The 18,021-nt window shown below is 46.7% G+C and overlaps 1 protein-coding gene across 1 annotated transcript in view; it reads right to left on the reverse strand.

Moving 5' to 3' along the window:
- Positions 1-238: 238 nt before the first annotated feature.
- Positions 239-18,021, reverse strand: part of LOC128727522 (calcium-binding protein E63-1) — a 41,154-nt gene continuing 23,371 nt past the window's right edge. Inside the window, exons 2-5 of the mRNA XM_053821441.1 lie at positions 15,298-15,445; positions 4,321-4,473; positions 3,347-3,495; positions 239-359 (exon numbers count right to left, since the gene is read on the reverse strand). Of these exons, the coding sequence (XP_053677416.1) occupies positions 301-359; positions 3,347-3,495; positions 4,321-4,473; positions 15,298-15,445 (509 nt within the window). The 3' untranslated portion in view covers positions 239-300. The remainder of the gene's footprint in view (positions 360-3,346; positions 3,496-4,320; positions 4,474-15,297; positions 15,446-18,021) is intronic.

Here is an 18,021-nt window from a genome sequence, read left to right on the forward strand (position 1 = left end):
GGGCGCCACTCGCTCGAAGGAGCGGCAGGACACGAGGAAAATGGGAAAACTTCGGGCACTAGTGAGGGAGGTCGGCAGGCTCTGCCACGTGATTGCATTCGGCTGGTGTTGGTTGTTGGGGTGTGGAGTTCCCCGCGCTGCAGCACCAGATGCTTTCGGTAAAAGTGTGTGAATGCGTGTATGTGTGTGTGTGTCTGTAACCGCACACATACACACACTCACACACACACACATACGCGCGGCATACACACTCTCTCTCGTACACGTCAGTGTAACAAAGCCGGAACCGCACGTTTGCCCTCATTTCTTGGGCGGCGGGACCAGGGCGTCGAAATTGTTAAGGAAAAAGTTCTGGAAGTCTGGAAAAGATAGAAAACACAGTTCAATCGATGCTTTAGTCGAGCACGGGCATCGGGTGGGTTTTGGGCGAGGCCCACTCCAGACACGGACACACGATTCCATGTGATCGGTATGCAATGCGATGAGGATCAGCGCCATCAGCTCATGAGCGCGGTCAAACACACTTTACTCGCATAGCAATAACAAAAAAAAGAACAAAACAAACACAGTGTAAGGACACAGCAGCAGTACCATCACCGAAAAATTGCACAATGGCCCGCGTGGGCACGGCACGAGCGAACAGCGTTAACAACACGAAACAAAAAAGTAAATTACTATGCCTAGCCGCAATATGAAGCAACCGAGCTTTCGGTTGTCGGTTGAGGGTTTTGGCGTTTTTCGCCTGCTGGGATGCAACTTCATTCAAGTGCCAATGCAGCCAAACAATGTTGGTCTGGTGCTTTCTCTCTCTCTCTCTCTCTCTCGGCTCTACATGCTTCACCGCTGGACACATAACTCAGCAAACTCATGGGTCAAACAAAGTTACAAAACAAAAAACGCTGGATGTAATTTCAAATCGCGTGTTGGCATTGAAGGCGGCTTACACACGGTGGTGACTGTGCATGTGATTCGGTCGGTGGAGTTGCGTTAATTGAAAACAAATCTTCATCAAGTTTATATACATAATATGCTGGTAGAGAACTGTTCTTTTGTGAGTAGATTGTACAAAAGTCGGCGAATTGAGTTGATAGAATATATATCTTCTGGTTTCAGGGTGGTATTCATACTATCCGTGAAAAGAGTATATGAAGGAATTGAACTATCTTACAATTTTGTACACTTAGTTATTTTAAAGAGTCGATTAAACTCGGTAAGATTAACTAAACGAATTAGAGAATGTGACCGCTACACAGTGGCTATTCTAGCTAGACCTTTACTCTCTACCCTTAGCATATTTCCTCGGGCTTCGAAACATTCGCAATTTGCCAATTTGAAATCAGCTCATGAACTGAAACCACCTGTGATTCGCATGCGACTTCCGGGACCTATGGCATCGGAGGATAGGTTCCGTCGATGTTGTAGAATCCGGTCGCACCTCAACGGTTTAATTGGAGGCCTATTAATTTTAGTGTACAATAAACTTCACACCATTTGCAACCCCCACGATGAGTAAGAAGGCCAAGGCCCATGCGGACAGTGGCCGTAACCGCAACCGCGATACCGATCCGTGAAGGACAAAGAACAGGCACAAGAAACGGGTGGCATAGGATAGTCATGGTGCTGGGTTTAATTAAATTAACACCACCATTCGCTTATCGGTATCGATGCCACCCCGCCACATTCGGTGGGGAGCGAATGCGAGTGTCTGGGTTCACGACCGCCTCAAGGACGAAAGGGAATGGCAACAAAATGTTGAAAATGTCCTCACAACACCCAACCAGCTCTGGGTACCCGCTCAAGGCCAAGGAGCGGCCGAGGCCGAGGGTCTCGAGGAATCCATTTCCACAGCAAAGTGGTGAAAGCAGCGGGTGGCACCAACCGCAGCATATAATCCGCCATGACCACCAGGGTTGCCCCCTCTGATTTAGTGACCGTGTGGCTGAACGGACGATAATGAACACATTAACCGGGCGTATGCAATTTACTGCCGGAAAAGTGACTCAACCGAATTCGAATGGCCGGATAATGTTGGGGCTCTGTGGTGTGGACGATCATGGATAGCCATCGCTGACACGGCTGGTGGCCACGGTTTACTGTTGTCCTGGCGAGACACAGCCTTTGTTTCCGCCGAACCAGTAGCAGCGACTCACGGTTCGAACCGGTGTTGGGCTGAGATGTGAGCCCTGAACCAGGCAGACGAAGCCAAGTCCAATTGCTGCTGTGATTCATTACGGGATTAGTGTTTGCTCGGAATGGCACCAGATACAGCCCGAAGAACAGACGGTGAAACGTCCATTGCCAGCGACACAATCGTGTGGAAAGATTCCGTTTTGCCTTGCTGCATGATGTAATCTAATTAAAACACAACCCGAGAATGATCGTTTCACTACGGTTTTTCCTTATGAGCGATCATTAACAGCCGGGAACCGGCTAACGTTTATGATTAAGCTACAATTTAGATTAACGCGTAAATGTGTGTACGCAATAAGAATGATCTTATTGTTTGCTCAATGACATTCATTTTCTTTTACTTAACTTTATAATTTTTTGTTAGGAAAAACTAACTATTGGAATCAAAAGTTCGTAGCACTTGTTTTTTTTAAATTTATACTACAGTTTTGAATAATGTGCATCAGAACCATACTGATTAGCTATTTTGAAAATGTCTCCCGGATAACCTAACAACGCTTGCTAACAACACCTACCCTTTGATAATCTGACACTTTCGCCTAACTAAATTAAAAGAAAACTCATGTTTGAAAATTTGTTTAGCTACTTGAAAACATTTGTGCTCAAAATAAGTGCATTCAATTAGTTATCATTCATTCGATGTCCATCCAAATTAATGCGCATTTCCTCATGCAACTCACATTTCATTATTTACACATCTGCAGAGTGCATAATCCCAAGCTTCTAACAGCAGCTGCTAGTTGCATTATGCTTCAAAGGACGTGTACCATTCAAGAGCGATTAAAAAACGTATTTTTCTTCCGACCAACACCAAACCCTTGTGGTAAATGGTGACACTATTAGCTAGACAGAATAAAACACCGCACATGCACCGAAACGCAGGTTAGCGACCAGCGGCGTCCCTTGATTGATGATGACGATGATGATGATGATGATGATGTCGCACGAGAAGGTAACAGGCCGCAATGATTCTGCCGATTTCTAACGCACCTGCTTAAATGCCCACTTTCTCCCGAAAAGGCGTGAATAGCGATGGAAAACGTACAGGATGGGAAAATGTGGAACCAGGCGATGGAATGAATGGGTTTAATTCACTCAGGCGGGTATGAAATGCGTGCTGAGCTCGGCCGGGACGAAGCCGGGCTGGAAAACTCACCTTCGTAGTTGATCCGGCCGTCCTTGTCGGCGTCGGCGAGTTCCAGCATCTCGTTCAGCTGGTATTCGGTCACATTCTCGCCGATCATGTCCATGGCGGATTTCAGCTCGTCCCGCGTGATGTACCCGTTGCCATCGCGATCGAATACCCTGCGAGCCAAAGGATGGGAACAATGTGAGAACCGAAGCCAGCGGTAACAGCTTAATTGATGCACGTTTAATTGGGGCGCGGATATGTTTTAAATTAATGGACCGGTTTCAATTATGCGCAATTTAAAACAGGGATTTACTGCCAAATGACCCGCACGCAGTAAGTCATTCGGTGGGGTTGTGAAATAAAAAGAGATCGAAACGCTTTATAGCGGGAAGGAAAATTGATTCGGAGCGTCATCGCTTTTACGAGTGAATCGTTGGATGAAGAGTCAGTGAGCGTGATTTAAATCGCTAGTCGTAAAATGCTCCATATGCACTTTATGGCACTGCAGATGATTTACAAAAGAGAAATAACTCCACTCCGCAAATAAGAAAGTTCATAAAACAACCGCACTAAAAAGTGGGAAACTCGGCTTAAATACTCAAAATTCTATACATAAAGTTAGCCTCCAAAGCGTCATTCACCACGCTTTCGAATGAAACAGAACAGAAGGTTCGAATGAAAGCCAACAGCTTTAAATCAATCCTGAATTAAGTTAACCAAACACGCTAAGCCACGCAAAAGGCACGCCAGAAATAAAAGGACTCCTTTCATGAAAGCAAACACGGTGCATCTCATCGCCATTCATCGTCGGATCAAAATCCTCCCACTCTAACCAAACGGCGCGTCGTCGGTTTGACTTGGCGAGCTTCCTAACGCCCGATCACACCGCGAACGGTGCCGCTTGATTAGGCGCACCTTGGCTCAGCAGCTGTAAGCAGCTTGTGCGGGGCTTATGCTTGCCCTCAGGGAGAGTAAACGGCCAGAAGGGACGCACTTACCGAAACGCTGCCACCAGATCCTGCGTCAGATCGTCGTCGGCGGACTGGGCGGGATTGTTGCTACTGCTGCTGCTGCTGCTGGTGTTGCTGTCGTCCTTGAGGGCCTGTATTCTAGCCACCCACTGGAGGAACTCTGTTTCGTCTATTAGACCGCTGCCTACGGGAGAAAGAGAGTGAGAAAAAAATGGATGCAAACGAAACACGTAAGATTGGGTGTGAAAAGGCGCGAAGAAAAATAAGACATGGCGGGTAGATTAGCCGGGATTGAAGTTGAAAATGCTCTGAGCTGCGATCTGCGTTATTTTGTTCGCCGTTCATTTCGCTACCATGGGCTGAATCGCTTCCGCACGAAGGCACACTCGGAGGACGTCTCAGGACCTGCATACATTTGCGTTTCGCGACAAGCATTCACAAGGGAAAAAGCGGGAGAGAGAGAGAGAGAGAGAGAGAAAGAAAGAAAAAACACCCCAAGATGGTAAAGAAAACCCGTAATAATGTAACCCTCCGGGCGGAGATGGGTCCCGCTTCATTAGGCCAGGGTTTTCCGTTTGAAGTGCAGGTCCCGAGCCATCCTTCGTTGGGCGTTGGGTCCCGTTTATTTGCATACTCATTCCACCTTTTTTTTGTGGGTTGGTTCGTCCGAAACGACATTTGTCCTTTCCATCGTCCTTCCGAAAGCGACCCACGGGCCGACAGAACGTTCTGCGTCCCGTGCTGGATATTAAAATTAATATCATTGCTCGGACAATAAACGCGCGAGCCGTTCTAATAAAATGCGAGAGGACATTTTCTAGCTGTGTCCTTTCTTGGGCAGCATTTTGGGAGCCAACTTTCTTCAATGTTGCCGCTATCTGCTGCATAATTTTCCTGCTCCACAGTGAAACATTTGCTTTGCGGGAACCGGAATGAAATTGCACTCCCAGCGGTACGGTAAGGCACGCAGATAAAGCGGCTGAACAGTTCCACCGGTAATTACAGCTGACAATTTTGCCAAACTCAGCTCATCCAGGAGCCGCGTAAATCCACCCTCCATTAGCTTTAGCTGGTTTGGATTCTTAGCGAAGGTTCTTAGCGTAGTGCAAAGTTTCGCCCGACGAGCTGACATTTTAAAGCCAACGACTCCGCAATGTTTTATCGATAACGGCGTGAGACACGCGAATTGGCCCACAACTTTGGTTGTTTGGGTGGTGAGAAACTTGTGCCCGCCGGTTACCAGCGCAGCAAACCGGATGCCTTTGTGGCGGATGCCATGGAGCGCTTTTGAAGTGGATTTTTTTCTTCAGCTCCTCCGTCGGGTCTCTTCTGCGGGAATGAACTGCACAGAACACAAGCCGGAAGGAATAGTTTTTCTCTCCTAGAAGCGATCGTTTTCCCACAGCGTCGAAAGTGGCAGGGATCGATCTGAGGGACGAAAAATCACTAAACCAATCGAGGCGAAATCGTAGCGAGGCAATTGTTTGCTAAGGTGCGCGAATTGCCTGTTTTGGGAAGGGCGCATCAAGCTGCCATTTAATTCCTTGAATCAACAGATGAGATGTTGAGTTTTTGGGAGGGTGTGTTTTTGTTTGATTTACTGATTGTATGTATCCTTCAAGTTGAGAGCTTTTGAATGCGCTATATTTAAGTGGAAGAATGATTGCTGGCAGAGCTTTATGAATCATTAAAGACTTTAGCTTTGCGTAAATAAAGTTGAGTAAATCAAATTGATCGAATTGAATCGAACGCATGAAAATACTTTTTCAATTGCTTTATGTTGATATATTCGATGCTCTTGTACAATTCGATAGTAAAACTGTCCTTATAAATAGTCATAGTTGATGTAGTTAAATACTTTTAGCATTTTTTTAAAATAAAATCTATTCTTTCTGCTATGACCTATCAAAAACTTATAAGCCTTCGAGTTGTATAGATTGCTACATTTACATCGTACATAGCAATAACTTGAACACATAAAACATGAATCACACACATATTATTTACAGTGCCGTTCAAATGAATGAACATTTTAATATCCTTCGCGGCTAAACATCGATGACCCATAGCATGCCCGAGCAGCCGCATTCGAGTGTTTCGAAGAAGGACGATCGGTAGTTAATAAAAATGGGCCAATAAAACGAGCCGAGACATTAGCAGTTGTGACACCACCATTAAAGACGCCCCACACATACGACGGGGCGGTTCAGTTCAATGCAAAGCATGTAATGACAACCGATAAAATTAAATGGACTCCATTAAGGGATCGTTTCTGTCACCCTGCAGCCCCGGTCCGGCTCGTTGGTTTCTCGTTAATCACTATTGTATGCGAAAGAAGGCTTCATGCGTGGCCGCTCTGATTGAATGCAGCACTCGATTGGTGTCGTTAATTAGTGTTATCATTGGCGCAAGGACATCTTATCGGTCGGTTGATACACGAATGTTTGTACATTGGGTACAGTTATTGTGAACAAAGCAGGTTCACATCGTACTGGGGGAATGTTTAAACGAAGAAAAGGTTCGAAGGACGTTGAAAAACCTCTTCCAACATCCATCGAGCAGATGCGCACAAGAGAACATCTGCCTTTAAGACCCAGCCGGTCCTGCTTAGGCTCCGGAGTTGTCGAGGCAATCAGAAATACAGAGCCGGATGTTTGAAATAAAAAGCTCATTCGCAAACATTTCTATTTCGTTCCGTCTGTGCGGAAAAGCTTACGGTGGCCTATAGGGGATTGGAATTTCATTCGTATTTGCTTTGTTAGCACATTTGTGCGAAGCGGTTCGACCGCGTGAGGGCAGACGATTCGAAAGATTGTACGCTCGCTGTCGGAACCGGAATCAATCGATCAGAGCGAAGAGATTCCATCATTGCTGATGGAAACGAGCCGTTTCGATTGTTCCACCGGATTCACCTGAGCAGGCGCTCGTTGCGACATCGCCGTACATCATGATTTTGTAGGATTCGGCATTTCCAAGCCAACGAATTGGGGGATTATTCCAATCGCTCGATACGTTATCGGGAGCTTTTTCGAGGGATTTTCCACTTCTGCCACGTGTGTAAGTTTCAGGTAGCTTTCGGTGGGTTAAAGGCGTACTTTTCTTATTCGCCCAATCTCCACCATCAACTCGCCGTTATTAACACGCCGTTACAATTAGTGCTTTTCCGTATGCGAACAAACCACCACCAGCCAACCACCGGGATAATGCGCGTTGTTCCATCAAAGTTTCGTCCGTTTAGAGCGCGAATTGAGGCATGCGTCACAGGAAACGGTGGCGAGAGCCCTCGGTTCATTAGTTGGTAAAGCTCGTTAGCATTGTGAAACACATTTGTGCCGGGTTGTTAGTGCGTTTGCCGGAACGGTTTGGTGGTCGAAAAACCGTGAAAGCTAACGCTACAATCAACTAGGCGGCTAGGTGGTACGCTGTTTCGTTTCGTTGTGGCGCTTCAGTCTGCTTATTGGTTTAGTTCGTACTAACAAATAATTAACCTCATCATCGTAACTTTCGAGCGGATAAGCTTTCGAGAGTGGGACTTGAGCTGGTTGATGTGTTTTCAAATAAGGATCGGGATTTGTTTTGGCGTTCAATCGAGTTTAAGTTAAGTTTGTGCTGATCAAACTTTGGTTATTTAATTTGAGTATATAACGAGTTGTTTTTAAAAAAATTACCCAATAAAGCAAGCTCATGCATGTTCAAAGGTAGCATGCACAATCCAATTAGGCGTAATACTTCTGGGAGAACGGGATTACAGAACAGTAATGGCAATCATTTAGCAAAAACACACGGATTATTTTTTTGCTTCAGAACTTTACACACCTTACGGGGTGTTTAGTGCACTCGCTTGTGATTGACGATCAAAGAAGCGTGAACGAAATGGTTACGAGATCAAAGAACGAAAAGGCTGCACGTGGGCGTCCGGGTTGTTTTAAAATACTCCGTATATTTATCTGACAAAAAAAACGAATCGTTTCTTTAAGGAGGTATCGAAAAATAAGTTAATTTCATGTCAATTTAAGTAAAATCGAACTTCAAATTCACCAAAAATCTGTTTGCATTCAAACAGCAAGCAAATGAGCTTGTCAATGTAAACCCAAAGGGGATTGGATGTTTGCTGGGTATCCTTCATCCTTCACGCTATAATCCAATTCCAACAAACAGCTCGTGTGTCAGATTCAAAAGTTTACAATCTAATTTACGAACTGTTTCCGTTTTTTAATGTTCGTGGCATCACACATCGTACGCCAGAATGATCTCGAACAAAGCATAACACATTCCGCTACCCACAACCGGTGTCAGCAGCAGCAGCAGCAGCAGCAACGGAAAGCTATTTCAGATTAACCAAAGTTTCCAATTTGATCTATTACGCCACACCACGCCTGTCAACGGTGTTCAAAGTTTTAACGTATTCATATAGTCCCATCGGGGGCCCTAGGCACTTGGCCCTTGGCCCTCGGATACCATTTTCCGCGCCGGCTGGCAACTTCAATCGAATGCCATCGAATGACGCTCAGAGCAGCGTCCCGGAGGGATTGTCACCATCGTTGATAGTGCGCGGTTGTACAGCAATTTTTTTGCGCCCCTTCACCTTATTGCCTTCACAACATTGCCACCGGTTTGTATCAATACCCCCGGTGAATTGAGCTATTGTTCGGTGCGGAGTGGCTGTTTGAGCGTGCTGCATGCGGTGCGATTCATCATTTTTCCAGCCACGGCTGGCCCGTGCGCGTGGGACGTTCCCATCAAAGGTTTCATCGGCGAAAAGCGGGCTTTCACCGGGGCAAAAAAAAACACGAAAGCTTCGAAACAATGCATCCAGCAGCGCTCGAGGGAAGGAGAAGCAGCAAAAAAAATGCTGAAACTCGGTCGAAAGGGTGGCAGGTCGGGAAAAAGCAATTGCCAACGGAAAGCCAACATGTTGAGCGTGTGGAAACCTCGGCTTCCTTCTTTCTCCGAGGCACCGCTCGAACCGCTGCGGAATGACGGGCGCGAAGGGCTATAAATCTTTGATGTTAAATTTATGATTGTTTTCCTTTTGCGTTGCCGCCGCGAGATGAATTGAAAATCCTCTTTTATGAGCCTGCCAAGGCACCCCTGCGTAGATGGGGGTGAGAAAATGGCTCGTGCACAGGATGCCAAGAAAACACATAAAAGAGTGTCCCACCCGAAGGGGGTGGAAAATTGGCTCCCCGGTTTGATCATGCATCCCATCGGATCGGCTTGGAGAAAAGCAATGCATAAATTTGCTCTCGCCACAATACACGAGCCTGCAGCAATCGATTAGCTCGTTAGGGGCGCTGGTTGCTTCGAGACGGCTGCCATTCGGTTGCCGGTGCGCAGTCGGAAATAAATCCAAATTAAATGGCGATAGTGAAGTAAACGGGCAATTACCTCGGGACAAGCGTGGGACTTGTACGGGGCAATTTATCGCCACAAACCGATAGAAAACCGATGCTCTTTAATTGAGCGAACGTAAGCTGCCGTTGAAGAATGTTGGCTGGTGAAAGCGTAGAAATGTGGTCCATAATATCGAGCGAGCGTAAAAGAGCGCACGGTCGTAAAGCTGGTGCCGTAAATGTCAAAGATAAACGCGTCTATCTCGACTTCAAATGTGTGTTAGTCGTGGAGAAAATTTGGTGAATGTTTCATGGTATTAAACGGAATATTATCGCACTTTCAAAAAGTCCAGTTTACTAATGTTGGCTTTGGTTGGTTGCTCAGCATTTTCTTTTGATATAAAAATTTGTTAAAAATTCATTTTATAGACAGTGCATATCATAGAGCATAACAATATTACGATTGCTACAACAGAAGGTATTTTTATGGAAAATATTGTGGTAAAATCCTCAAAAATTTCATGAATAAGCGTTCATCGAAAAACAATATACGATATCCAAGCGTTCCAACGAAGCCGAGCGTTTCCTTGACACGCTAACGAGCTCGAGGAGTCGGCGATTGATCGATGGAGAACCGGAATTTCCTTCATCCGGTGCATTTTCATCAACAGAAGCGCACAATGATTGATGACTTCGGGATGAAGCGGTACGTAAGTTGTGTGCGTGCCCCTGGAAGGATGCTTCTGAATAGGTCTTCTAGTATGGAAACGATCCGGCTAGCTCATTGGCATTCAGCGCAATATGCTACCGTGTGTCTGATCCGTTGTGCACTTTTACATCCTCATTCGATTGTACACATGTTTACCATGCACATTGATGTACATAGCGGCTGGCTTGGGTCGAAAAGATAGGTTTTTGAGTCGAGTAAGAAGTTCCCTTTTTTCCTCGACACTGGGAGTCTGTATTCGGTGAACGATTTGGTCAGTTTGCAAGTACGAATGGTCATTTTTATGTTCATTCCCTTTCAAAATTTACCCGATTGTGTGAAGGATTTTGGGACTCTCATCTCCTGTTCCAACCCCATCGAGCACTAAATACCCCCGTCGGGAGATACCGAGCTGGGCAATCAAATTTCTCCATCAAATAAAATCGGTCTCGACCATCCCGAAATGGGCTCAGTCTCACATGCACCATTCCCATTACGAGCGAGGAAAACGCCACGCGGATCATTTTTATGTGAGAGCTCCAGCCAGTGCTCGATGGCACTTCCCGCAGGATCAAATGGGCTCCCGATGCGAGCCCCCATGCAAGGCCACGACTGTAACCAATCGCGTGTCCCTGAACCCGAAAGCCGACAAGTGAACCCCGATAACGACGCGATTGCGCATCACTCGAAGACGACGCAGTTTTCCGTTCACGTTCCCCATTCCGATCACATTTCCTAATCGAATAAAGCATCGGAATGTGACCCTTTGGGCGTGGGGTTGGATTTCACGCGACCGATAAATGGCACCCGGAGGCAGGAGTCTCGTTTTATTGTGGTCGTTTCGAGGGAGATGGTGTTTTCGGGGCAAGTGTTTTAGAAATGAAGCATGACACAAAAAAGAGGGAAAAAAAGATCAAGAACGAAGCGAGCAGAACAGACCTTGATGTGAAGGGAAGCTTTTTCCGTTCCAATGGAGGCGCCCAGTCGCTTGTAGAAAATGGAATGCGAAAAAAAAAGCCCACAGCACGAGTTGATTGAAACTCATCTTCGGAAGTTCTTCTCCGAGTAGGAGGGTTGGCGAAAATTTATCGCAAAAAGAAAATATGTCGACAGAGATAGAATTCCACCCGCCGGAACCGGAGGTCTGTCCGGGTTGCGCCCGATTAGGGTGGCAAAATAAATTATGCGCCCTAACATGACAATTTGAGCGGCAAGTGACATCCATCCGAGCACAAAAAGGTCGCGGTTTGGCAAGACGCTCCAGCCTGAGGGCACACTGAGGGTGCCGAGCGAGATACCTCCGTTCGAGCGGCTTCCGGTGGTAGGATAAGACGGAATGTAAGATCCTTCCGTTGCAGCCGCTTCCGGCGATTGACGATACGACAGCGAGAGAGAGAGAGAGAGAGAGAAAGAAAAATTACACCTTCTCGAGCAGCAGAAGGGCTGAAACCACAGCGATCGGAATGCAGCCGGTGTGCGCGGGACGCGTTCTAAATGGATTCATTCTTCGGGTTGCTCGAAGCCCACATTAGCGTAAGGGATGAGCCATTCGCGTGCAAATATTTACCGAGCATGAAATTACGGTGGATCGCGGAAAAATACCTTCCGGCGGTGGTTTCGTCGCTCGTGCCTTGCCACCCCATTGCCGGAGAGGAAAAAAGCTCTCCAACCCACCAACAAGTGAATCCCGCGATGAAGGGATTTGAATCGACAGCCAGGGATGGGTGGAACGCATTTTTCCAATCACGTCCCAAGCCACCTAGCGCGCCAATAAATGCAATATTTTACGAGCGTATTTGGCGTGACATGAATCTCGTACTTCTCGGAAGCGAACGAGTTTGCTCGGGCAAGCACACGCGTGAAGAAGAGCGGCGAGGTCGTCAGATCTCATTTATCATGCTTTTCGGGGAAATTTCGTCCCGGCCGCGTATGGATGGCGCGCTTGTTTGTTTGAGGTTCCTTTCGCACAGCTTCGTCTCGGTCGGGCGACGTCTTGTCATCTTAGGAAGATTGGATTTCGATGAGTAGACGAGGAACGGAAGCCAACTTCCAACCATTTCGTGCAACTCATGGGAAAACCAATGGAGCTCGAGTACGAGCTACGGTGGAGTATTTTAATATACTTCGACGTGGCTGGGTCGTGTCCGGTCCGACGGAAAGCACCGTGAGTAGTTTATGAGCGTTTTGTGGTGCTCTTCTTGCGAAAGCACAAACTACTAGACGATAGTGCAACGAGCGCGCCACGACGACACCTGAGTGTCAGTCTTCATATCGATCGGAGCTGTCTGCTGACCTTCAACTGAGTAGAGCTTCCATTTTCCACTCCGATGCCCTCGCCAGAGCGGCTCTATTTGTGCCGGTTAGAGTGCAAGCTGAATGTTCTCTGCTTAAAAAGCATCAACGCAAGAAACGCATGTGGATGTGTGGATTTAAGAGAACTGGTCATTACGAAGGGATTAGTGAAAGGATCTCCCATTCCCATCTACTGCAAAGATGCAAGCATCAGTTGCTAATGCCATGATGAGATGGTAAAAGCTTTACTTTGTGAGTTTATATCAATATGTTTTTTTACTTTCAATAAATTTTAAAAGCAATTCCTCACACAAGATTTGATCATACGCCACACAATAATGTAATTCGGATGGAATTTTTCAATCCAAAAGTAAAAGCTAAAGTATATTATATAAACCACAATTATGCTGTCGAATTGGAATGTTACTTGGACACTATTTTTGTGTATCATAAATCCTTAAAAGCATATCTACTTTGATATCAGTCATTTGCGGCACTCGACATGATTCAAGTTAATCAGCACCCTTGTAGCAATGGTAATGGCGTTCTTTAGGTTTGCGACGAGTACATTAATCATTTTACTCACACACATCCACACTCGCACACATTGTTTGAGCGTAGCTATGATAAAGCTTTTCATTTCATGTTTATTGCCAGCAATCAATTTCCTTTCCCCGGGGCTTTACGGGGGAGCCCATTCTCCCACCTGGCAATGGCGACATTATAAGCGTCGGTTCCACTTTCCATAGCCATAATCCATTACCGGGGTCACATAATCGGTGCCCGGGCAACGACAGCCTAGTGGCAGCTGTGTCAAAATCCCGCTCATAAATCTAAACCCAAACGCTTCAGCCCATATCAGGAATGCATGAATTAACTAGCCCGTTCCGCGCCACGTTCCGGTGCCATCATCCTCGAGCGAGCCTTGGTTGCCGTATGGCACGTGCCGGGATGAGAACAAAAGTACCAGAGCTTTCTCACCAAGCGCTCGTAGTAAGCTCGAGGCTTAAATCAGTGCTAAAAACAGCGACCCACTCATTCTCGCAGCTGGCCAGCTGACCGGTTGAAATGCCAATGGCAAAACTGGAATTCGTGACCCAACGGAGCAGCGGGTCACATCGGGTCACGCTTGAGAACGAGCATTCCGATCGTGTGGATGGGAAAATGGGACGTCTACGTGCGACAGGGATGAGAAACGTTTCTAATTCATCCCTCCATGTTCCTCCCATTGGCGGGCGTGCAGATGTTGGAGCTTCTTCCACGAAATGATGCTTGCAAAAAAAGGGTAATCGGTTTCGACGTAAAATATGAGTGAATGGATTCCGCTAGCCTCGAGGTAAATTAGATAGCAACGTGGGTGGAACTCGAGGAATTTATATGAAACAGTTACACGATCACCCGAAACGTCCTCACGCAATTCCGGAGGCACGTGGGTTGGATAATTGGTATTTTTTCCTCTCAGCATTAGCTTCCGTGTGGCCATCAACGGTTTTGGTAATAGAATTTCCTTGAGAAGGAATACTGTTTGCTACATCCACTTCGCAATAAACAAACGCGTGATTCGTTCTTGAAACTCCCAGCTTTGCCGCAACGAAATTGCTGGCATTGAGAGAGCACGAGGGCCTTTGGAAACCGCCATCTTTGAATGGAAACGCACCAGCCACGTTTTTGGTACTGGAAAAACAGCTGCTTTCGGGTGAAAATTATTCTCCACGACGCAATTGACTGGCTGCCAATGGAAGCGGGTGTCGAAGACGATTCAGCTGCGTCGTGAAGCCGCCAAGGTGACACTCGAGACTCGTTTACGCGAGGGCGTTATCGGGACAAGGGGCATTTCTTTCGATCAACCTCACGGGAGGAAAACTCAACCTCCTGATCAACCGATAGGCAACCGAAGGACCTCCAACCGTGTCCTTGGGTGGTTCGCTCATTCTTCGTAAGGAGCGCTTTCGAAAATGCTCGCTCGTCTGCATTTACTCGCCATTCGGTTCGCGATCCGATAAAATAACTTGCCGACCCTCGCATCGCCCTGAGCGTCCTGAAGGAAGCGGTCTGCACGTGACTGGCCCTTCGGTTCGCTATCCGGTTCCGCTCGGATGGAGCGCGCCATTTGTGCCGTCCGTTCGGGCGATGCTTCGTCCGATAAGCGTTCTGGAATCGTCTTTTGCTCGATTACCCCGAGAAATTATGGGCGCGAGAACGCTTGGAAAATTTCACCAGTTGGTGGTTGAAAATCGGGAGATAGAGAGAAGAGGACGAGTGAGTGAGCAAGCGCTTAAAATTCGTTTATTCTGTCAGCTTTGTCCGCGAACGGGGGTCTCGACAGCACAGCGGCGTTATCGGTGCATGAGTCGGCATTAATTTGCAAAATTGTTGATGAAAGCTTAAAAATGTGGACTATGCGGAGTTCTGCACAAAAATGAAACCACTCATGCGTAAGCGCAACAAAAAGACCAACTTTTCTTAGACCTGTGGATCGGACCAAGGCCAAGTAGCATATTTCACTTCATCTAATTATTATAATGAGCAGGGAAACCATATTTAAAAAAATATTCTTTTGAATCATTTTTCATTCCTAGACAAATTTCATATCACTTTTAAGTGAAATAGTAATTCCCGTCACGTAAATTCCATCACGTAAATTCCAAATTGCTCAAGGACATAGTGGAAGACTTACCTGTCCGACTGGCTTCCCGCAGCAGATCGTCGATCAGCTCGTCTCGTACGTGAATGCCGAGATTGCGCAGCATAAACTGCAACTCCTCGGGTGTCACGTGCCCATCCTGGTCGCGGTCGAGCAGATCAAATGCCGTTCGCAGATCTGCAAGAGAAACGTAACGAGAAAGAAACATAGTCCATGAGAAGCGAAGCCAATTCCAACAAGTGTCACGAACAGGCTCATATCGTTCGACAGCGCCATCTATCGTCGATGCATTAGTAAGGGTCGCGCTCGCCTATTGGATCCTTGAAATCCTCGTACCAAATGCGGTGTAAAGTTGGAGCGAGTTTTAACATTTACATTCGAGCGTCGGTGTGATTGCGGCTGGCACTAGAAAAACATCCCTTTCAGCGGTAAACTCTCGATGAGAAGTGTGAAAAAGGAAACAAAATTAAGGAATCATCGACCCCGGCCGGCGATCGCATTCGAGTTGGCAAAAGCTGTCGAGTTTGTTTATCAAGTTATCGAGAACGGGACCGTTGGTGAAAAGTTTTAGCCTACGGTCCATTGGAACCGAGCTCAGCCCTCGAAAACCGCTCGTCCTTTGGGTTGAGATGACTTTGGAAAAAGCAGCATGGTCTAATCCACACCGTTCATGGTCAGGACAGAGGAAAATCCAACCTCGGTCCTTTTTGCCACCGGCATGGTGAGATTTTATTCGGAAAGGCAAACTTCTCCGTCTCGGTGCTCGATTAACAGCGGGCACATTACCCGACCCGGGGGTTTGCTGCAAACACTTGCGAAACCGGTTTTGGTGAAGCGTTTCGTGAAAAGAGCTTTCTGCGCCGCCAACTCGTGCCCATTAGCATAAGAATGGCGGCGAAATGCTGGCCTCGTTAGCTCGATCGCTCCCAACGGGCAGAGCGCGTACACATTTGAGGCTCTTAGGAGCTTTCGGTTTATGTTTGCTATTTTCTTCGGCAAACGGATAAGAAGCAAACTAAATCCGTTACATTAGGATCACTCTTTCGCTAAATATTCAATTACTTTAGAGGCTTTTTTCGTTGAGAATTTTTTAAGATATTGCAGCCCATGTTTTTTTGTTCAATTAAAACTATCCAGGAAAGTTTATTTGTCAAACATTCACCTGTCTCTTGTTGCGATCAATCCACCTATTTGTGCAAAAATTACATTGTCTAATCGTGCCTGTGGACTACTTTACTTAGTAGTAAAAGACCAAAGAAAGCTGGTAATGGTGCACTATCATGCAGCGATGTGAGCTAATAGTATGCCGTAATGTTTGCGATTCACGAATGCCTCGACCTTTTGTTATGTTACGTCTTTTTTTCATCTTTAACTATCCAGCCCACATAATAAATGGACTGTTTTTTTTTTAACTTTGCAGCATGTGCAAAAGCGTCACTAGCACTTTTATGGCTCGTCGTGGGAGAATGAGATTGGATAGGATAAATGAGATGTTTTACAAATTTATTGCAGGATTTCTATCCACGGAATAATGACCTCATCCCTCACTAAATGAACAGAAACTCTCCCACAAACTCAGTTACAAAACGCAATCGCATTTGCGTGTGCTCGTTGACAGCCACTAGGGACTGTTTAAAACAGCACCTGAATCCTTCGAGGCTCACTTTTCGCCACTCACCGTACGCCCAAAACACTGCCAAATAAGCTTAAAAGCCCCAAAGCACCATTTTATGGCACCCGAGGGATTTTTCATAGGGTACAAAGTTTAAAGATCGCTTAGACCGTTTGCCATTTACATAAGTCCGTTCCCACCGGACCGGTTGGTGTTCGCCTTCGATCGTTCCGACTTTTGCGTGTCGTGTCCTTGGGCCAAAGTTAGTGCGAAAACCGTTCACCTCTCGCTTCGCATCGTTCCGGTTGTGTGGCCGCAATGATGATGGTGGAGGCGCGTGGCCAAAAGACTGCCCCTTTCGCGTACGTTTTCCCCCAATTTTCCCGAAGACATGCTTGGGCGAATCCAAACAACGCTCCTTTGATTAATTGCTCCCAATTAGTGCACTTCGGGACAATAAACAAACATTATGTGGCCGGCGATCGGATCACCCAGCGAACGGTACTTTCTGGTGAAAGAAAAAAATCACTTCACACACTTACACACACGTAGCTCGCACGTGTATGAATGGGAAATATACTCCCCCACCGTACCGTGTGGGGAGTGTGAATCTTATTTTCTCTTTTTCCTTTTTCACTCTCCCACACAAAGCGCGGCACTGGTCGAATCTTGGAGCTGCGCTGGCATAAACAAGTCGAGTGTTTTTGCTCAATTTTTGCCATTCTTTCGCTCTCGTTTTTCCCTCAGCTCGAAAGGTCGTGATGATTTATGGCATAACTTTTTGGGGAAAGAACTGGCAAAAAGTGGCTCACGTCGGACGCAAAACCCAGACCCACAAGCGCACAAGCTTCTGTGGTATGGATTTATTTTTATAAGTCGCACCGAGCGACATTTGTGCATTGCGATAATTAATGCATGCGCGATCCTTGGCGCCGATCTCACGGTATGCTGCCTCTGGAAGCGTGTATGCGCGGTGCTTGCAGTTGCAGCTGCACTCGCGGCCATATGCATTAGCCGCGGAAGGTCACAAGGTCAGGGTGGGTGGGAATGCTATTTTTAGTTCCACTCCCCCACAACTCATACACACATTCTTAGCCGGGTGGTCCAAAGCTGACGGCCAACCAGAGAGGGTTTGTTGGAT

The sequence above is a fragment of the Anopheles nili genome, chromosome 3 (assembly GCF_943737925.1).
Source record: "Anopheles nili chromosome 3, idAnoNiliSN_F5_01, whole genome shotgun sequence".
In the NCBI taxonomy this organism is placed as follows: Eukaryota; Metazoa; Arthropoda; class Insecta; order Diptera; family Culicidae; genus Anopheles; species Anopheles nili.